The 21,702-nt window shown below is 54.0% G+C and overlaps 1 protein-coding gene across 1 annotated transcript; it reads right to left on the bottom strand.

Moving 5' to 3' along the window:
• Window positions 1-886: 886 nt before the first annotated feature.
• On the bottom strand, window positions 887-18,145 carry LOC131828730 (annexin A8). The gene is made up of 12 exons (XM_059169677.1): window positions 17,990-18,145; window positions 12,738-12,828; window positions 11,703-11,797; window positions 10,408-10,521; window positions 9,543-9,633; window positions 8,720-8,799; window positions 8,163-8,222; window positions 7,536-7,629; window positions 7,184-7,279; window positions 5,456-5,514; window positions 4,407-4,529; window positions 887-1,687 (listed from the first exon to the last, which is right to left on the bottom strand). The coding sequence occupies exons 1-12, from the start codon at window positions 18,008-18,010 to the stop codon at window positions 1,628-1,630; spliced, it is 984 nt and encodes a 327-aa protein (XP_059025660.1). The 5' UTR covers window positions 18,011-18,145; the 3' UTR covers window positions 887-1,627.
• Between the last annotated feature and the right edge of the window lie 3,557 nt (window positions 18,146-21,702).

The raw sequence follows: 21,702 nt of genomic DNA, 5'->3' as shown, positions 1-21,702 counted from the left end.
ATCGTAAAATGATGGTTTTATACCAACTGTAGGGTGGTTTGAAATGCAGCAAGTAACAGGGACTGAATTCCTGCGTTGACAGTTGAGGGAACTGAGCTCAGAGGAAGAGAGGAAGTGATTAGGTCAGAGTCACACAGCCAGCACAGGGCAGAACTGGAGCCTACTTTTCACCTGTGTGAGCTCAGTGGGCCTGCTGTGCCATCTCTCGGATCTGCCTGACTCCTCAGGGTCATACTTCAAGAGGGAGTTTGCAAACTAGAACATATTCAGAGGATGTAGCCCCAAACCAGGCTCTGGGAGGGACAGTTAAGGGACCGGGGAAGTTGAGCTTTGACAGAAGATGTCTTAGTGGAGTCTATGGGTCGTCTTCGGATAGGCGGGGAGGATGGGAAAAGATAGGCCCTGTGGCCCTAGATGGAGACTCGAGATCAGAGGCTGTGTGGGGCAGGGTTTGGCTCAGTTAAAGGAAGAGCTCTGTTGATCATTCCTGCTGGAAGAAGACGGGGCTGTCCAAGGAGGCTGGGAGTCCCCATTCCTGGGGGGCAGTCGAGGACATCTGGAACCCCCTGGATGGAAGCCATGAAACAAGCAAGCCACGGGTTGGAATAGGAGCACAAGACTTTTTACCCCCCACGCCCCACATCTGAGAGATCAGGATTTAGGCGATAGGAAGGATCCTCATTTACTCGATTGTCCCCAGGGTACAGAGGGCACAGTCTGATCAGTGTGTCCCCATGGGGAAATGTCCACCTGTGTGCTCAGGTTTGATTCATCCCCCCCCCCCCCCCCCACCGCGAAGCTCTTTATAATAACATTTCTTTTATGAACACTGACAAATTAAATTGGTCCTGCTCTGATCACTTCTAGAAATCCAAAGGCACTTAGCTTCAAGTGTACAAGATTTATTATTCTGGAAAGACCAGCAGAGGCATCTCTGCATCTTGGCATCGGGTCGGAATAAGAAATGCTCCATGCTTGTGTCAGGGAAGGAAAAAGCAGCTCCGCTGAGCAAGGACTGGGTAAGCCTGGGCTCCTTAGAGCTTAGTGCCCTTGGGTTGGGACATTGATGTGCAGCTTTCTCTGTAGGTAGAGAATTTTCATTCTGCCTATAGCCTAATGTTTTTAGATGAACGGATATTAGTGGCATCCCAGTCGGCCGGAATGCCTGTGTTTCTTTCTTGGCGGCTCACATGTGTGTGCCCTGAAACATAGGAGTTCTCCTAGCCTCCCTGTGACCTTTCAGGGAGGCTCATCTGCTAAGATGCTTGCTAAAATTCCTTATCCTCTGGTCTTTTCTCTGCAGGTCCTGATTTAGTAGATGGTGTGGGACTAGGTATCTGTGTGAGTGGGGCCCAGGTCACTTTGTGACCAGTCGAGCTCAAGAAAACTCATGGGTAGGGAAGAAGAAACAGCCTCTTGTGCCGAAGTGTTTATCTGGCCAGATGATGCTAGGGTTGGCCCTGCGCTCATACCTGGACCTGACTTGAAAGCACCAGAAGCTGGGAGATAGAAGACTGAAAGGCAAGTTGGGGGTCCCTACCCCCCCATCCCCCCCATTGCACGGCCAAGGTTGAGCAGGCAGGGTCTGGTGGCTCCAGCTTCTTGGCCTTTGCTCTATCCTGGGCCTTCAGGAGTCGCTGCCCACCAAGTTCAGCAGGGCATTCTTGTAGTCGCCACTGGTGTCTCCCTGAGGACAGGAGGGACAGGGAGTCACAAAAGGTATTTGCCAGTTGTGGTTATTACAACAGTCCTGCTCCTTGGGGCGAGGCCTGGCACGTCCCTCTGTAGTTCCTACGCTGCAGGCCCACACGATGCCTCCTGTCTTTCCTTGTTTGCCATCTGGGGATACTTCTTTGTATCGCCTTTTGATTGTCTTACTAACTACCAGGCAGCTTCATGTAGGAAATGGGTCACAGACACAGCTCTGCTCTGGAGCAAGGAAGGCATTTTGACGGCCCCCAGCCCCACTGGCTGCCCCAGGGCTCTGCCCCTTATTCCATTCAGGACCCCAAAGTGTCTAACTATTTGTTTATTTGACGTGACCGGTCATTTACTCAACACCTCCCACTGCAGGTGGGAACTGCGGGGTGCCCAGTGGAGGCAGAGGGTGCAGTGGGCAGAGCCCGGCTTTGGGTCCACGCAGAACCTGGACCACGCCCTGACCCCACGGCTGGGACGAGTCCTGTCACCACCTTGAGACTTCTCCTTGTCTGTCAGATGACACTGGTGCTGATATGAGCCTTGCTGAGATGTGGTGAGGCGCAAACAGCAGGAGAAGCATGGGCTTGCCCGCACAGTGGCTGGCTCACGTCGGGGTCAAGCGGCGTCTGTCTCCCAGTAGGATTGACCCCACGTGGCCATGGCTGAACCCCGTTTCTCTGGTCTACCATGCCCCCTTGCTGTCAGGCAGGTCCTGATAGGTCTGATTGGTTTAAAGTCTGCACACTGAGCCAGGGGAAACAGAGGAGGACATATCCCCCAGCTCCCTTCTTCGGCGCTTGAGGAAAATGGGAGCAAGAGGCTGTGGTATTCATCAAGGCCACATGGCAAGTGATGGTGCTGGGCTGGTTCTCCTGTTCTATGTGCCGTAGCTGTTTATGCCTCATGGGAATCACCTAGTCCTTAACTTTTAGTCAAATTTGCTTGTGCAATCATTTGGGCCTGAAATATTCTGGTAGATTTTCAACCACATTTTAAATTTATCCTTTTCTTCCCTCCCTCCTTCCTTCCTTCCTTGCTTTCTTTCCACAATGTTGTAATACGGTATTTTTTTTCCTGTGTTGTTTTGTGTTTTTTTAGAAAACTATTCATCTTGTCTATATTTTTAAAAGCGTGGGTATAGGGGCGCCTGGTGGCTTGGTGGGTTGAAGCCTCTGTCTTCGGCTCAGGTCATGATCCCAGGGTCCTGGGATCGAGTCCCGCATCAGGCTCTCTGCTCAGCAGGGAGCCTGCCTCCTTCTCTCTCTCTGCCTGCCTCTCTGCCTACTTGTGATCTCTGTCTGTCAAATGAATAAATAAAAAAAATCTTAAACAAAAGCGTGGGTATAAAATTATACATAGGGCTTTTATAAATTTTCCATATGAATTTCAATGCAGGAGTTTTGAATGCTGGTATCACTGTTGGAAATCATTTTTGCTTTGATGACATCTAAAGAGAGTGGTCTATACTAAAAAGGAAGTATTTGGCCATATAAGTCACAATTCCAACTCCGTTTTCTTAAGCGGCACCTGTAGGCAAAACCTAAAGAGGGTGGGCTTCTTGTGTGTCTAGACAGGGGACTCCATTATCAATTATACTGATCATGTGCTAAATAGCCTGCTAAGCCTTTCTTCACCATGATTGGATCCACTCCACCACTTGGATCCTGGACGGATCCAAGTGACCCTTCTGTCTCAGTGTGGTTGTTCTTCTAAAGTCTGACTGTGCCTCTATCCAACTGTGGTGGTGGGAAGGTAGAGGAATCTCCGTGATGGCCACAGGAGCCACGGATGGGTGAAAAAATTCCTAACTCTCTGCCGGAACTGGGTGTTGGGAAAACCATCAGCAGCTTGGGCTGGTCTACGGATAGCCCTCCTGTCTTTTGACCAGAGTGGCTGGAAAGCCAAAAACAAAACAAAGAGAATTCTACCGTCCCTCACTCCCACCTACCCATTACCCCTTTCTGAAATGTCTTTAGGGAGAAATGTCTTTTTAACATATTGTGAGTTATGTGTTTATTGGAAATTGAGGCTGACAACAGACATTTGTAGAGTAACCAGACATGACCTAAGGGTCAATGAAGACTCAGGGATGTACTTCTCGAGGTTCGACTTCTCTTAATGATATGGTCAAGGCCTCATTTGCATTAATTTCTAGAAGAACTATTTCTCTCAACAGTATGGCCTTGTGATGGTGTGAGGATCACTGTGTGTTTTCTCAGCTCTAGAACGTTCCCTGACTGGCATCTAGTTAGGTAACCTGCTGGAACCCATCTGATTTGTCTCCTTAAAATTGTGCTGCTTCATGATTTTGCTGAAGGGCTACTTCAGTCTGGATTTTAAAGGCTGCTGCCTGATTCCTACTGAACTATTCACTGTCATTGACATTCAGATATGGTCTCCTTGGCAAGGGTTCATTGTGTCCTTTCCAAAGGAGCAAGCGTAACTCGAATGCAAAGCCAACTCTGGGGGTCAAGTACAGGGGTTTCCATGGTCTGGTCCCTGTGCGTCCCCCCAAGCCCCCTCCAGGCCCTAGCCACACTGACCCCCTTGCTGAGCTCTATACATACTGTGTGGCTATGAATGCACGGGCGTGACTCTCACAGGGAAGGGATGGACACATGTTACGTAGGACTCTAGTCCCAGTATCCAGGTCCCCCAGTAATGTCTGCTTCAAACCGGGGGTAGAGTTGGGGACCCTGACTTACCACAATCATGCTGCTGAGGGTCTTGCCGTACATCTTTGTGAACTGACACTTGATGAGATTTAAGTCAATCTCACTTCTCGAAACGATGTTTCTTATGAGGGTCCCGTCGCTCGTCCCTGCTCCCTGGACAAGACACAGTAGTCAACAGTCACTGCCCGTATTTCTGATGCAGCTCTGTGATGATGGACCGACCTGTGCCCTAGGGCCAGGGGGATTTCACAGGGGCCCAGAGATGCGGGAATGAGCCTCTGCTTCAGGGGCCAAAGCACTGCGAGGGGTGCTTCAGTGACTCAGAGTTTCTGTTCCCTTCATCTCTTCTCCCTCACCCTTGTGTGTCTTTATTGGGAGCCCAATGCTTCAAAGTGACGTGTGTGTTTGGTTTGCCACATCAGCTTCTAGACACAGAATACTCACTGCTCTAAAAGTAAGACTTCTTCCGAGAGGAGCAATGCCAGGAAATTCAGCTTACCAGGCCAATTCTCAAGCAGGACCTTTCTGCCTACGTCCATCTTTGACTAGTCTCAGGTTAGACGGCACTCTAACTAACTCAGGTTAGGCCAAGGGAACTCCATGCTCCCTATCACTTCCTGGCCAGAGCACTTGGGGTTCTCACTTCCAGAGGTGTTAAGTGGGCACTGACTTCAGCCTCAGGGAATTCCTCTACCTTCCAGTTTGGTTCCAGGTGCCAGAAACTCCACCTACTACAGGAGGCTGGACTGGTTCTGCCAGTCACCAGCTGTGTGACCTTGACCCAAACCTTGGTTTCACCACCTCTAGCACTACAGTTATGACCTAGGTCTCCCAGGATTGCTGCAAGGAGTCGATGTAATGCACACCTGTGAAAACACCTGCTCAAATTCAGCCTTTGGGAGTTGGGGATTCCCCTCCCCAGACTCAGTTTACCCTTTGAGAGCTATAGCATTCTGATCACAAGAGGCTGGAATTAGAGAAGACACAGGTGTCGAAAGCAGCAGTGGCTCTGAGCGCCTTGGCTTGGCAGTGGCCGCTGAGTAGCCTGAGAACAAGGGGCACCAAAGACGAAGAGTTACCTTCAGGGCGTTGTAAAGTCGCTCTGCGAAGTAGCTGTGCAGGTTCTGGGTGCATTTCACTGGCAAACAGGAAAGCTCTGTTAAAACTTGAAGTTGTAGGTGGCATTGGTGTGTGTGTATTTATTTATGTCTTGCCTTGGATCTTAAGGGTGAGTGTCATGAAGTTTTTGGCCTATTTATTTATGTGTTGCCTAGTTCCAAAATGAGAGGCTTGGCATTGGGTGGGGTAGGACAGGGAAGGAAGCCTAGGTCACTGGGCACAGGTCTAAAGGCACAGATTGGGCAGGCAGAGGGTGAGGTGAAAATGTCCTGGGGTCTGCGCGGCTGGTCGCTCTGAGCATGGCTCTGTCCAGCCCCACCCCTGGGCTCTTACACTCCAGAACCAGCTTTGCCAGGCACCCAGCCACTCCATGGGACTCAGGGTGCCCACTTTACACCGCCACTTATCAGGAAGGTTTCTGTGTTTGAGTTTCCACGTGACAGTGGGGCACAGCCCTGGAGCACTGGGGCACCCAGAGACATCTGGCCCAGAGAGTGGGCCCCTGTTTGCTTTCACAGATGCTTCTTCAGAGGCTCGGCACCTGGGTCAGGGAGCTCGGCACTTAAGCTCAGGGCAGCAGAAAGAGCGTGGGCTTTGTGTGAAGGAGGCAGGTGTTTGGCTCTTCCCTGATGGCATGGTATGACTTCATTCTTTGACTTGCCTGCTCTGCACTGTCCTCGTCTGTGGTGTGAATTGTGGGAGTGTTCAAGGGCAAGGGGGTAGGAAGCGCCCGGGGCAGGATGGCACTATGCACCTTTGCTTTTCCTCTCTGGAAGATTTATTCAGGAGGTTGTTAAATTCAGTGCAGGGGCTGACTTGCTGATCCTGGGGCAGGGGGACGCTGAGCTGCTTCAATATAGATGGTTTTTATCACAGCAGCCAAAGCCTGCCGGGGATGGTCAGATGTCCCAGTCCACTCTGAAAGACCTGGACATGTGGATCTCCCCGGGCTGCCCACCACAAAATGGGGAGAGCCCTGTGTGGAGGGGAGCACCCTAACTCTGGGGCCCTGTCCTTGGCTCCATCATGGATGGGAGGAGAGGAAAGTCTCCCTGCCTCTGGGTCCCCGCTCCTCACTGTGCAATGACTTCTTTCATGGTGGTCTTGGTTTTGTCTGGAACAGGTCCTCCTAAGTAGACCTGACATCATGCTGGAGGGAAGGTTCTCGGTGCTGCCCAGCATCAGACTATCAATCATTGAGTCTGGACTCCAACTACACATCATCATTTCTTTAGTGAGCCTCCGAGGCAGAGACCAGCACCTTGGCTAAGGTCCAGACAGGTGACTTTCTTTAGGGCTTTATGATCAGAGCCAGGATGTTCCCTGTGTGGCCACCGTGGGTGAGCACAGGCCCTGGGTTGGGCATAATCCTGCAAGTGCGCTCACACGTTCACATCCTCACGTGTTCTCACCTGCACCATGCTCACACTCATGCTTGCACATGCAAACAGCACAGGGGTTATGGGGGCAGGACCCGGCTCACTGAAGACATGAGGGCAGGATAGTCCCAGGGTCCTGGGCTGAAGGGTACATGCGTGTCTGGCCTGGAGGCGGGGAGGGGGAGAGGGTCTATGGAAAGTGGACATAGGGACCCACTCATTTGCTCTTGCCACCCTGGGCGCTGCCCCCCTGCTGAGCCCAGTGGCTGTGGACACCTGTGGGTCTGAGTGCCAAGCCCTATGTCTTACCCACTGTGAGCATGGCCTCCTCCAAGGAACCATGGGTCTCACTCTGGATGCTGTCCTCAATGCTCTTGCCGGCAATTTTCTCATATTCCTCGAACACTGCAGAGAGACGACTTCTCTTGTGGGATATGCAGATCTCAGGGCGACACCCCCAGCATCTCAGATCCGAGATTGCACATCCATGTGTCACCCCGGATCTCCACTTGGTTGCCCGGGAAAGGGTCCAAGTCTCCCTGGCTCTCTCCCCAGCATCGCTAGCAGATGAGGACGTACACTGGATGGCTTGCATGAAGGGACGGGCTGTGTGGCCAGGGCCCCCAGCTGGAGCCCGACAGTGCCTCCCCCACCCTGGTACCTCTCATCAGGTGTGTGGCACTGCGCGTGCACAGGATGGTGATGAATTTCATCTCATCCGTCCCATGAATCTTCTCGCCCGCCGCATACAGATCCTAGCATTTGGGCAGCCACAAGAAGCCAGTGAAGGAGAGCAAGGAGGTGATGGTCAGCCCCCATCTACCTACCAGGTCAGAATTCTCTTCTCTTGCTATCCCTGAGATGCTAAAATCCCTTCTGGGTATGGGGCCAGAAGCTGCTCTGGGAACTCCCCTGCCTCCCCCTGGGGCTTTGCTCTGCTGCTGTGCAGCTCTAGCACTCTGCCAGCAGACCAAAGTATAGTGATCTGAATAGTCCCGTCTGGTCCCCAGGTTCGTGGGCTGTTCCTGCTAGAACAGCGCTTCAGTGGAGCCCTCCCAAGTCACTCCCTCCCTGTTCCTGACTCTCTCCAAACACTCTCACTTTCCTTCTGGAACCCCAGAGGGTAAAGTTCTGCAGAGAGCTGAGCTGGGTCCCAGCCTAGCCTAGTGTCAAAGAAAGCCCGCATGGACAGAGGGGCTGTGTAGGGCTTTCAGCCATCAGCCCCCAGCAGATGGGGCAGGTGGCCCACGGCGAGGTAGCTGCTGAGAGTGTATGTATGTAGCCTCACCTGTGCATCTTGGACGGCCTGTCCTGGGTCCACAAAGCCACTCACATCATCCCTGCTGCCCTAGGAACGGAAGGGGAGGCATGTAAGGCAGGCTAACCCAGCAGATTGACAGGGGCAGAGGGGAAAGCCTGGCAGGAGGGCAGGCAAGGCTCTACTGCTTTTTGGCCATGGGGAGTTTAACTGGTTAGTTACCCTCTCCAGGGCCAGATTTTGTTATCTATAAAGTGACAGTAGTAAGGGATGCCTCGTAGGGAGCCGGGGGATTCAGTGAGCTGAGATGAGCAGAGTGCCAGGCATGGGGCATGGTGGGTAGGACCTGCTGGGTGACAGGGTAGTCTCCTCCTGGTTCTGGGATGTCCCCTTGTGGCTGGGTCAGTGACATGTGGTGGTGAGAATCCTCCAGCCACGCTGAGAGCTATCCAAGGAGCCCGGTCACTGACCCTCTACCCAGGCCCTGACCTCACCCACCCCAGCAGCTCTCCCCAAGGACTGATCCTTGGAGCCCAGCTGTTGGGGTCCTTCAGGCATGGGACTCCCAGGAGCCTGGACTCCGATACCTGTAGGAGGCACACCAGGATCCTCTCCAGGTAGCCGCTGGTGTCTCCTCGGATATCTTCCTCCAGGCTGGACCCATAGTCTGCGGGGGAAACAAGACCACAAGGCATGGACTGGCTTCCCTCCTTCCAGCCCGGGTTTCCCACACTTCTCCCAGTTCAAGCCGTCTGGTAGGGGCGAGTCATCGGAATGGACACACCGACCGGGGGTCTGAGTGGCAGGGGCTCCACCACCTGGCGGTCATTCAGAAGGAGAACGTAACACAGGCTGCCAGCATAGATCGAAGCACAGAGCGAGGTCAGACTGAAAGACCCGCAGGGGACCACGGAGCTCGCTTTGTTTGTGGTTTGGCAAAGCCAGAATCTTCAGGCAGATCGTCTGTTGGGCAGACCACATGGATGCCAGGCTGGCCTCTGGTCAGCTTGCATCCTGAAGGCTCCACAACAGCCTGTGGTCCATAGCCCACACTGCAGCAGGGCCCTGCCCCTTCCCCAGGGGCAACCTGTGCCTGGCCAGGAAGGAGCCAGCCCCATCCAGGGCTGACACAGCCTGAGACCCACAGTGCCATGCCCTCGGAGGGGCAGAGAGTTTAGGGGTACATATCCCTCCCCCTGCAGCTTGCGGGCTTCAGGAGGCATAGAGACTATCAGATCACAGGACTGAGCACACAGCAGGTGCTCAGCACCCACGTGTAGAAAGGCCCAGAAAGGGTCTTTTCCAGTGAAGGCCCAGGGCACTGCTTGTCCCTCATCCCCTCTCAGGCTGCCAAAGCTTGTGGCCATTCCCAAGCAAGCCCTTATGTCCAGGCCCCGTATCCTCCCTTACCCTCCTCATAGGCCTTCATTATCTCCCGCAGCTGGGTCTTGGTCCGAGAAGCCAGGATTTCAATGATGACACCCTCTTTGGTCCCCAAGCCCTGTGGACAAAAACCTCTGTCTGCTGGAGAGCTCCGCCGGGCTTGCCTCTTCTGTCCCTACCCGGGCTTGCCTGCACTGTCCCTACCCTCCTCTGTCAAGAGGCGACAGGAAGAGCCTCAGGAAGAACTGGTCAGTGCTCTGCCCCCCTCTGATGGGGGCTTCTGCTGGAGGGTGTTACTGGGGGAAGTCGCCTGTGTTTGTCTCCAGGGGCGGATCCTGCGGGCAGGGGAGGCAATGGGAGAGTTCTGTCTCAGCTCTGCCCTCCACGCTGGGTGGTCTCTAGCACGTCACTCCACGTCGCCGAGCCTAGGGGTCCTTAACCGTCCTCGGGTAAGGAGCCGGCCCAGCCCAAAGGTGGATCGGAGACAACAGGTGGGAAAGGCCAGGCGTGCACGCCCAGTGAGTGTCCTTTCGACGGCGATGATTATAGTCGCTGGGCCCTGACTCCCTCCTCATTCTCTGCGAGTGCTAAAGGAACCATGGGGGTCACAAGAGGTGACTGCAGGAAGAGGACGAGGAAGAGGCTGCAGAGGTCGCCCTGTCATTCCCGCACACCTGGTGTGGCCCTGTCCTGAGAAGTGCTGGTTCTGGCTTCCTGGTGGCCGCATGACAGCAAAAGCTGGCCTTTCTGGGCGGCAGGCTGGGCCATTCCAAAGGGTGGTTCACCGGGAGCTTGGAGGTCCCAGTGCCAGGCTCTCTAGGGGAGTGCGTCCCCAGCTGTGGCCCCAGCCAGCCCTTGTAACATTCCTGCCACCCCCCACCACCCCGGCTACCTTCATGGCATCGTGCAGCTCCTTGGCTTCGAATCTGTATGGAGGGTACATGAGGGCCACGATGAGCCTCTCGAACTTGCCGCTCAGCTCCGACTGCAAGGTCTCAGTGAGATCCTAATGTGAGAAGAAGGAAGAGCAATGATCTGGACATTTGTCCTCCCAGGGGCAGGCAGCTGGGTGGCAGCCAGTCCTGAAGGCTCTGGAGGGCCTCTCGTAGGCTCTACTTTGAGCGAGAGCTGGGGTTTCGGGGGCCAACGGTGCAGCTTCTATGAGCAGCATTACCTTTACCCGTGAACTGGAGACCATGTGGCTCCCGCCTTAAACCACTGCTTAGGGGACTGGTGGAGAGATGTGCGTGGCTCGACTCAGCTCTCATGGCCAGGCTGGGCACATTATAAGCCCGAAATAAGTGTTTGTCATTGCTCACCATCAAATCCCGTCATAGCCCGTGGGCACTCAATAAATTCAGGAATGAATTAAGGAATCCATTTCATGTGGGTCTGCTTCTAAGGGCACCAGTCTCCACAAGGAGCCACAAGGCCATACCCTGCTGATCTGCACAGTATAGCCAAGGACCAAGGGCCTTGTTGGACCTGGATTTAAATCCCAACCTTCTTGCTTATAGGCTCTGGGATCTTGGTAGAGCTTATTCTTAGAGCATGAATTTCCCTAATGATGAATGTAGGAAATAATGCACAGTTGTGAAAGTTAAGAGAAAGAAATCAAGAAAAAAAAAAAAAAAGAAAGAAAGGGAAGGAAGGAAGACAGGAAGAAAGAAAGACGCGCATTGACACCCCTTGGAATGTTTGGGCTTCATCATTCACCTTCTGACGTTCAATCTCCAAACTAAGGAGATGCAGCGACAGAAGCTTCTGGAAGCCGAGGCTATGTGTGCATTTGTTTCTGTGTTGAGGTAGTACCCCCAGTGCCTGGCTCTATCCTAGGGTCGTGGAGGGAGGGAAATGAGAAAAAGGGTCCAGCGCATGTGTTCCCTGCCCCTGGAGCTCCCCTGAGGCAGAGGGAGCAGGCACAGACATGGGAGCTCTAATGTGAGAAGAGAGTGGACGGGTCATAGGACAGAAAGTAGCCTGGCCGGCTCCTCTTAACTTTTATCCTTTTAACTTCAGATACACAATTAATAATATTTTTAGTTTAAGCATGCCCTCTGTGCCTCATGCTTTTAGAAGCTGGTCTCTAGCCGAAGGCCTGGTCCAGAACAAAGCTGCCTGCCAGGCGGTCTCTGGCCCCAGCAGCCCCCCTAGCTTCCCAAGGAAAGCCTCCTGTCCTCCTTTTACCTTGCCAAATTGCGCCTTGAAGGACTTGGCAATTTGCTGCCGCTGAGCGTTGCTTCTCTTCGTGAGCACATCGATGATGGCCTGCTCATTGGTCCCTGCAGGGGTGCACAGTGTGAACATTCCTATGGCCCCCAAGGGGGCTGAGGAGGAGGGCGAGAAGCTGCTGGGTGGCCAAGCAGTGGGCGCACAACGCATGGATAGCTCCCAGAACTGACAATGTTCATGGTGTAGATAGAACACCCAAGCAAAAATACATCCCTCCCTCCCCTGCCTCCCACCCACAAGGTGTTGGGGTGCTGCCTGAGGCCAGTCTCAGAGTGGTAGTGCTGAGGTCCCTCTGATCATCTGATCTGCCCTGGACATGCTCCGGGGCCTTTGGTGCTCAGATAGGAGGACCTTCTACCCTGTCCTCTCTCGGGCTGGTGGTGGCAGGGGCAAGTCAGGACTGAGGGCCCAGCAAACTGGGTCTGAGTCCTGGCCCAGCTGTCTCACTGCCCAGAGCATCTGCTCTCTCCTTTGGGAAGTGGGGGTAACAGCAGAGATCTCTCAGGAAACAGAGGTCATGAACGTGCCGTCAAGGTTCATCTAGGAAGGAGGGCAACCCCTTGCTTGCTTCAGGGATGTGCGTCCTAAACACTGGAAAGAGGCTGCCAGTGCCCAGCCCGAGCTGAGTGGGGAAGTCCAGCTCGGCCCTACAGGTCCAGGGTTCCCGAGGCCATTCTGAGTGCGAAAGCTCTGACAGGTGGGGTACAGTTGCCGACACAAGGAGGTGCAGGCACGCACAGCTGATGGTGACCCCTTCCCTCCCTCCTGACTCAGGGAGGCACAACTACTCTCCCTCTTCTCCAGCTGTGCGGGGCGGGGTGTAGACCAGCGCTGGGCTGGGAACACCCATGTGCTTCTCTGGGCTGGACTCCGTCTTGGGAGCCCAGGGTCCCCTGGCCACCCCCCTCCGGAGCTGTGGGGCTCGCGGTCTTGAGCAGAGTGGCCAGACCCCAGAGAGGCCTGTGGACAGGTCGGCAGACATCCACTTACCGATCCCCTTCATGGCTTTGTAGAGGGTCTCTGCGTCGGGGTCCGGGTTAAAGTGGGGACTGCCCTTCACAGTAATCCCCTCCTGTTCCACCTGCAAAAGAGTCCAAGCTTGTTCCAAATGGGAAGGCTGGCGGGGGTGGGTGGGTGGGAGGCAGATCACCAGCCCATCACGGCGGAGGCTTGGGTCCCTCCTGCCCCAGCCTGGCATGGGTCTCCATGATGGTCTGCCTTGGATGAAGGGAGATAGGACTGTAGCTCCTGAATATGACAGTTACCAGCAGATATGTGTCGAGGAAGGGGTGCCTCGGTCCGCTTGGCACTGAGTTGCCCTATGCCTCTTCCACTTTGGGGCTGCGGAGGCCTGGGGGTGGGTGTGGAGGCCCTGTGTGGCCCTTAGCTGCATTGGCTAAGGGGAGGCCTGTCCTGTCAGCTCCAGCCTCAAGGAAGAAGGAGGGCCCCTCTGAGGAGGAGTGAGGCAGGACCGAGCTCGTCTGCGTCCAGGGCCACCGTGAGTGGGGGGAATATCAGCCTTCAGCACCAGAGCCAGCCCTGTGGAGCTGGCATACATTGACCCTAGAAGGTGGCTGGAGCTCTGTCCGTGTGCAGACCCACTGCCCAGCCTTCAGTGTCAGGAGGAAGGAAGCACTGGGAGGAAGTCCTAGGGGAGGGGGCTGGCCCCAGAGAAGGCCAGCAGTGATTTTATTGGGGTGACAAGGCACAACAATGACCACGAGTGTGCTCCTGGTCACCTGGCTGTCTTCAGAAGGGTCCCACAGTTTTCCCCTGCCTCAGCCTCCTTGCCAGACCTGTCCCAGAATCTTTTGTGATAGGATTCCCATGGCTAGCGGGAGGTTCATAGAGGGTAACAGGAACTTGGGAGAAGGGGTGGGGACACTGCAGGGTGTGCGTACAGGGGTTATGAAGGAACACAAAGGGCAGGATGTCCTATGGGAGGTAGCTTTCTTGGGTTTAGGCAGGCTGCATCTAATCTCCTGGGGTGGGGTGGGCAGGGAGGTCTGTGACTCAAGCCAGGCCCTCAGAGGCGTCAGCTGGGTAGGGAAGCTACCATTAAGTGAGAGTACTGTGAGAGCCCATATCTGCCTGGCCTGGCTGTGAGGGTTTGCTGCTTCCCCTCTGGGCTCTGTGGCTGCCATGTCACCTCCATAGAATGGCTCTTTGATTAATAGGCTGACACCAGCCAGAACCGCAGCTTGTAGGAAGAAGCCACAGAATCTTTCCTGCCCCCGCTCCCGCCCTGGGGTGTGGGCTGTGGATCAGGCCAAGCATCTCCCCGCTGGCGTCATCTGAGGGCAAACAGCAGGCCCTGCCCACCCACACCCCAGAGCTCCCTCCAGTACCACCAACAGGCACTCCTGTCGGTGGGAAAGGGCCACATACCCCCAAACCACAGGGCAATGGGCGAGTAAGGACAGGCTTCGTGGAGCTGAATGTGCTGCTTTCAAAGTATGCAGACAAGGTTGGGAAGAGAAGTGTGGTTTGAGGTCAAGCTGCCTTCTTTCTGAGAAGTGGGTGTTCACAAGCAGGTAGAGACCCAACAGCCCAGAGCCTTTGCAAGTACGCAGGCTCATGGAGGACCGAAGGTTAGGTTTAGAAAGAACGGCATGAGGCTCTGGAAATTGTGAAGTAAACACAATAACCAAAGTTCTTGGGCCCTTGATCTGAGCCAGATCTCTAATCCCAGGGCTTGCCTGAGGGCTCTTTAGCCTTGTGCCCTGTAGAATTTCTCGGATGAAAATAAGTGCTCTTTCTTAAGTATGTGCTTTTAGGAGGCTGGTAGAGGAGTGGAGGGAGATTGGAGATGGGCACTGAATTTGAAGAAGACTCAGAGATTCCTCAGTGGGAAGGAGTTTAGTCCCACCGTGTTTGGTCTCCCATGAAACTATTCACTTCCTCCTTCTGTCTGTCCTTCATCCACTCATCTGCTTTCCCACCTTCCCACCCACCAACCCACTCATTCATTCATCTACTCATCCATTCTCCCTCCAGATACTCAAAGGCCACATCCATCCATCTATCCAACCATTTATTCATTCATTTAATCACCATGTCCATGCTTCTATCCATCCTTACATCCATATAATCACCCGTCTAGCTATTCATTTAATCACATTTAATCCATCCATCCATCCATCCATCCATCCATCCATCCTTCTATTCTTCAAGCTCTAATTAGATCCTGAAAATGCCTGGCAGATTGCCATCTGTGGGGCTATCTGTAGGGATAGTGCTTTTGAGTAAAAGGTGAAAGGTCTTTCTGTTCCCTTTGCTTGAATTTCAAATATCTGCTAGCACATTTTTCTATCTCATTTTTGAGCACCGTATTTCTCAGCAAGAAGTGTTAGAAATAATCCCTTGTGCAGATTCCACCCAGAAGAGCCTGTATGGTCCCAGAGGTGGCCTGGTTGTGTGCACTCATACACAGTATCCCTTGTTTGTGGAGTCGGAGCTGCCGTGACCACCCTTAGCCACTGAGCGGCTGTTTTATGCCAGACCTCTGTGTTCGATGCCTCCAGGGCCAGAAGTATGGTGCTCATACTCCTGGACCTCTCTAACCATGAATGCCTCATTTTACAGGCAAGGGAGCTGGGCTTAGAGTGCTTGTCAAGCTGATGTGGCTAGCAAGACCCACAGCCTGACTCAGAAGCTGAGCTCTGTCTACTTCCCCCTACTCTACTGATGACTCAACTTTTTCGGGACAGGGAATTTTCCCGGAAATCTTTACTGAAGGAAGCTTTGTCCACAGGAATCCAGGTGATCTGGGAGGGAGCGCGAGGTCTGGGGACCACCCGTGAGGGGCTGTCTCCCTGTCCCCAGGCCAACACGTGGTTCTGGGCAGCAGAGACTGGCCAGACCATGGGACTGAGTCCCTGGGAGCAGCCCCTTTAGTGGGTCCGAGGTCGGCTCTGGGGGGAACGGTTGTCAACCCACTTCCCAGAGGGTTGTGATTTTTGAGGCATTGAGGAGCCTCAGTCTCTCTTCCTTCTCTGTGATTTTAGGGGATTAAAAAGTACAATTGTCTGGAATCAGACCCCTGAACATCAGCAGGGTGGGGGGTAGGGCACCAGATCTAACTATCTGAAAGGCCCCGCCTTTAGAGAACCTGCTGGGGCCCCATGCCCAGACTGGCTTGTCCAGACAGGAATATTTTCACTGAGAAGGTGACTCAGTCCTGCCCGTGACTCTGTCTGTGAGAGCTCGGTTCTGAGGAGCTGCCCCACCTTTGCCTTCCCCCGTCACGAGGCTGCCCTGGGGAACCTGTGACACAGAACTTCATTTCCGTAAGAGAGGCACAGACAGGTCCCTCTAGCTGATCTTTCATACCCTCACCCCTCAACACCCCTAGTCCTGGTCCTGGTCAGGCTGGGGGCCGAAGGACATCTGGTCCTTAGCCAGTCACAGGCGGGCTCTGCCTGTGGTCTTACTGCCCCAAGCCAGCTCTCCCGTAGGCTGTAGGCTGCCAAGGCCCCCAGTCTGGGCTCTGGAATTGGGCTGCTCTGATTCTAACCCAGACTCTACCACTTGCTCGTTCAGCAACCCTGGGCATCTGCTGAGGCTCCTTGTGCTTCCGTTCTTCATCTGTGAATAAAGACACTCTCGTCCATGTTGTAGAGGTATTCCAAGGCTTAAGCAAGACACTTAGAAGTGAGATGCTTAGAGGAATGTCTGGCGCACAGTAGGTGCTCGGTGAGGGTCACCATTAACCTGCCAGGTGGGCCAGGTCCCTGCAAGGAGGCTTCTCCCTGCCTGGCTGGGTGGGGCCCCTGGTCCTCTGGGAGCAAGGCCCAGAATCAGGCCATCCAGGGCAGCAGCCTGTCCCTGTCCCTAGCTGCCTCTCTGTCCTGACTGTCCAGGCCTGGCATGTCTGAACCCATCAGCCCCTGGGTTGTGCCATTTGTGACAAAGAGATTTCCTGAAGCAGGATAAGGCTGGGTCATCCACTGTGGCTCACAGAGTGCCTGGAGGCGGGGGTAGAGATACCCCTGACTGCTTGCTGTGGGACCCAGAGGTCACTTGGTGTCTCTGAGACTCAGTGTCCTCATCCATGAAAAGGGAAGAGCAGTCCTGATGTCCTGGGCTGCCTGGGGGATGAAATGAAGGAGTTGTGCCTGGCCAGAAGATGTCATCGACTTGTCATCTTTGTGTCTTTAGCTCATGAGGACGAGATGGCCTCGACTCAAACCCAGATGAAACACTCCCAAGAATCTGGTAGTTCAGCTGTGAGGTGGGAGACTTGGGGACAGTCCTCCAGAACTCTATAAAGCATAGGTTTCAGACACTCAAGGCCTCTGTAGGCCAGGTCCTCTTGCCCTCCCTCCTTTCTCCTCAATCTTGTTGAATAAACACCATGGATTCCTAGAAGACTGCCTGCCCTCCCATGTCCTAAGTTGTGGGCATCGATGAGATCTCCACCATCAGCCGATTTGATTGTGTTGCTCACCAGCTCAAGTGCCTTCAATGGCTCCCCACTGCTCTTAAGGTAAAGCCCAAGCCCCTTATCCTGCCATGTGAGGCTTTGTAGGAGCTGTCCTGCCTGCTTCTGTAGGTCTATCTCCCCTGATTCCTCTGCCCACCCCACCCCCCAGAGGGTCCTCAGGCCATGATGAGCTACTTCCCTCCAAAGCCAAGCTTCCCTACCCCCATCGCCCCCGGGCCTTTGCACATACTTTTCCCTCTGCAAGGAATAATCTGCCTGATTCTCCTCAAACACATGTGTGTGCACACATACCACATACATGCACATCTCACTCAAATATGACACCCCCTAGCTTTGAGCAGCCTAACACTTCCTGTTGCGGCTCTTCCTCTGGGCTCCCCATCCCCTCAGCTTCCTTAGGTGCATCTCAAGGTTCCTTTATCTGGGGGTGCCTGGGTGGCTCAGCTGGTTAAGTGTCTGCCTTTGGCTCAGGTCATGGTCTCCCAGTCCTTGGATTGAGCCCTGCCTTGGGCTCCCAGCTCACTGGAGAGTCGGCTTCTCTCTCCCCCTTGCCTCTCCCCCTGCTTGTGTTTTCTCTGTCTCTCTTTCAGATGAATAAATTAAAAAAAAAATCTTTTAAGAAGAAAAGTTTCCTTTATCTGTCTCACTAGCTGTGAGCGCCTCTAGGGCTGGGACGGTTTCTTCTCTCTTCCCCCCCTCAGTGGGTAGTCTGGTGCTTGGCCAGCAGATAGCATGCCTCTCTCCACCAGCACTCTGCAGGAACCCCACAGCCCGCCGCGGCTTGCTCCCCACTTACCCAGGCTTTCCACCAGGCCATCTTGTTCTCTCGATTGTCTTTCCCAGGGAAATGAAGATCTACAAGTCGACCTTCCTTCTACTCGGGAGATCCCACAAAACTGGCTCCCACACAAGAAGCCAGGTCCTTGGGGCTGGGTGTTGGCTGTGGTGGCGAAAGTGGGGCCTCAGGCCCCACCCCTTCTCCTCTGGGCTCCGCCTGGCTCTGGGTCCCTCCCAGGGCTCCCTGGCCGCGCCCAGCCACCACCCGGAGCCCGCCTGTGGAATGCTGCCACTCACTGCCAGATGTCTGGGCTGAGGCTGTAATGTCAACTGGAAATTCTGAGTCTCAGCCTTTGACCACCCCACTTAGTAACCACAGCCGTAGTTTCAGACTGTCTTTGCCGGACCTGAGCTGTAGAAAAAAGGGAAGGATACTATGTCTCCCTTTCTTTAATTGCACAATTTCTACACCACTAACAGTGTCGTGGGGAGCTCGGCAGAGGACGTAAGTACGAGCAGCCTCCATTTTTGGGGGGTGTCTCTTAAGTCTGGAGACTTCTTTAATCCCTGAGACCCATCTGTCCCCTTTATTCTTTGCCTCAGCCCTCGGCAAGTGTGAGTTCTGCGTCCTGCAGGAAGAAACAGGCTCCAGCACTCAGATCATCTGCACGAGTCCCACTGCTCGGGAGAAGCAGAGCAGTGGGACTCGTTCTCCGAGCCCCGCTCCACGCCTGCCCTGGGCGGGGTCCCTCAGGATGCCACAGCTGCCAGCCGAGGGAGGCGGACAGGGCCACTGGGAAGAGGTCAATTTTTTCCTCTCTGGAAGAGATTTTTTTTTTTTTTAACTCTCCCTGGGCCCCCTGACTAGAATGTTCCGCAGCAGACTTTCTCCATCCAACTCTTAACCTGCCCTTCAGGGGAAACACCAGTGCCTCAGGGACTATCCCTAGGTGCCTCCGTGGGGGGAGGCTGGGGCTTTGAGGACGCCCTGCCCTCTGAGTGAAAGCTGGCTCCGTGCTGGTGTGATGGTTTTGTATTCAGGGAAACCTTTCAGAGTAACAGATACGGGTTTGTCTGGTTTCCTGACTCTGAGTCTAGTACTCTTTGCTCTGCACACACGGTGTCTCCAGGCTGTTCTTTCTGGAAGTACAGGCTAGGGTGGGTGGGGACAGAGCTGGGCCGGTCTGCAGGGCGGGGCAGGCACCGCCCAGAGCGGCCGGAGGACTAGGGATGACTACTAGAGAGAACTGTGGGATGCCATCTGAAGAGGGAGCGTTCAGCCTGCCTCTGGTCACATGGACTGAGAAAGGTCTACCCCCGCCTTTGGATGCCCAGACTTCCCATTCTTCTTGGGAGTCCTTTGGTCATAAGCGAAGTGCCCTCCCTGGTGGGCCTTCTTGGGACTTCAACCAAGTCAACACCCATGTGCCTGTTAGGGGGTGTCCGTACCATGGCCTGGGCGTGTCTGGGTAGTAGGTACCCTCTGGGAGGCTGTGGTCAAAGTCTAGTTATGAGGATGACCTGAGATAGGGCTGGCATGGTAGGCCCTGAGCAGAGCCAGGAGAGCCATGCCAGGCACTGAGACCAGGACAGGCCACAGAGATTGATGCACCTGTGACCTGGCTCTCTGAGGGTCTGCGGTGCACAGTGACCCGGACAGGTCACCGGATGAGACCAAGCCCCAACAGCGTTTGTGCTCTCTCCTCAGGCTCTGTGCAGACTGCTCCAACAGCCAGAACCTCACCTTCTTTCCCCAGCCTGTCTCTTGCTCCTCTTCTGGGATATCCTGCACCCTTTGCTAGCCTTTTTAGTCTCGTGATTACCACCCTAACTGACCCCCAGGACTCCTTCCTGGACCCTCTGTTCTTCCCCTTCCTCATCAGGGGTTCTAAGCCTTGGCTGTCCTTTGGAATCAAGGATTTGATTCCAAGGACTTGGAATCAAGGATTTGGGCAACTCCCACCCCAGAGATGAAAGTCCAGAGGCCCCATCGGCTCCTGCAGGGTCTCTGGGCTCAGCAGTCCCTTCCCTGGATCGCCCACTGGGGTCCCACATGCCGTGGGCCTCTGGCCTCATGCCAACTCTGGAGCCTCTCACCTGCCCACTTGTACCTACATTCTGCCCTTATGCCTGCTTTCCCCTCCTGAATGGCCTTTCCTCACTCCTGGGTAGATGTGGGCAGCTCTCTGAGCCCTGCTGAGTGAGCCCCGGGCCTGGGGGTCAGAGAATGGACAGTGGGCTCCTCCCTGGGGTCCCTGTCTGAATTTTCTGGGAGAGCTCCCCATGGAGGAAATCATCATAGCCTGTCCTTGCCACAACCCGGGCAGACAGTGTGAAGACCACACCCAGGCACAAGGCTGGCCAAAGCTGCCCCAGTGCACTGGGGGTGCTCCTAGCTAGGCTGAGCTGGACTTCTCTTGAGTAATATTATGATCTTGGGGTGCCAAGATCCTCTGCCCCATATTTCACTCATGGCTCAAGGGTGACAGGAGCTGCCGTGCTCCCACTCAGCTGAGTGTGGACGTGGGAGGGTACCGTGTAGACATGGATGACATGGGAGCAACAGACTCTGAATGAAGGCAACACAAGCAGAGGGCGGCTTTCTCTGGAAGGGCGTGTGGGGCCGAGGAAGGTGTTTTTAAGGAAGGAGGGGGATTGAATGTGTTTAGTGCTCTTGGAGTGCAGAGAAGGATGAAGATGCAGGAGAGGGAACAGAACAGGGACACCAGTTCCATAAGATGCAGGTAGGGAATAGGAGCCAGGGTATGAGCAGAGACTCTGGCATTAGTCAGGAAGGAAAACCCAAAGCCCAACTCCAACCATCTATTGTGAAATTTGAGGGAAATGGGCAGGGAATGGGGGCATGTCAGGAAAGAAAGGGCTTTGTTTCCACTGCTCTGAGGTGGTATTTGTCTGGAGACGATTAGGGGTGCTGAGTGTGGGGTGAGGTAGTGAGGTCAGAGGCAGGTGGTTTGAAATTGTCATTGTGGTGAAAATTAACCTATGGCAGGTATCCCTTTTGAGTATTGATCCCAGAGTTGGAGTCCCCCTGACGGGTCAGGCCTGAGTGAAGACCCCCTTGGTCCAGGAACATGGGACTTGTTTTAAGCAGCTGCGTACAGACCTAGGAATGCATTCTGTCCCATCCAGAGTGCTAGTTCTCCATCTTTGATCAGCCCCACCAGCCCTTCCAGAACCTTCTAGAGAGTCTGCTGACTCTCTCTCTTAGCAGAGCACTCAGTGGGTTTCTCTCCTGGTGTTTGCTCTCTGGCCTGGTGAGTCAGCAAACATGGCTTTGTTCCTTTGTGTGTTTGAGCTCCAGAGCCTTTGTTTTATCCTTTAACCACTGGGGATGAAAGAATGGGCTGCCATGGCTGTAGCTCCTCATTGTTTCCTCGTTTATTAATTTCCCCCTTCTGGTTTCCATCTCAGTCAACAGGGACAGCATCTGCAGATATGTCTCTCGATTGAGTCCATTTTTTCTCTTCAATTATGTCGAATCATATTAAATTTCTAATTTAATGCCATTTTAAAACCTTGATCTTCCTTAAACTCTGCCATTTTCATAATTAGTTGTTCTTGTCTTCTAGTTTTTATTTCTTTATTTTGTTCGAACATTTCACACACTCTTTTTTTTTATTTCCCTTTTAGGTTGCTCTATTATCTCTACATTCTGGGCCCTGAGTCTCTTTGTTTCTTTTATCTGCTGGCTCTCCTTGGCTAGATACCTAG

This window comes from Mustela lutreola, chromosome 4, assembly GCF_030435805.1.
Source record: "Mustela lutreola isolate mMusLut2 chromosome 4, mMusLut2.pri, whole genome shotgun sequence".
Classification (NCBI taxonomy): domain Eukaryota; kingdom Metazoa; phylum Chordata; class Mammalia; order Carnivora; family Mustelidae; genus Mustela; species Mustela lutreola.
The sequence above is the reverse complement of the archived record's forward strand: the minus strand, read 5'-3'. Positions and strand labels throughout refer to the sequence as shown.

What these genes read in the sequence shown, in the direction of transcription:
- LOC131828730 (XM_059169677.1), bottom strand. Translation starts at nt 18,010, where the DNA reads ATGGCCTGGTGGAAAGCCTGG. An exon ending in TCCTGGTGTGCCTCCTACAG is followed by an intron (nt 8,223 to 8,719) that starts GTATCGGAGTCC and finishes TTCCGTTCCTAG; the next exon opens with GGCAGCAGGGATGATGTGAG. An exon ending in GACTTTACAACGCCCTGAAG is followed by an intron (nt 4,530 to 5,455) that starts GTAACTCTTCGT and finishes TGTCTTGTCCAG; the next exon opens with GGAGCAGGGACGAGCGACGG.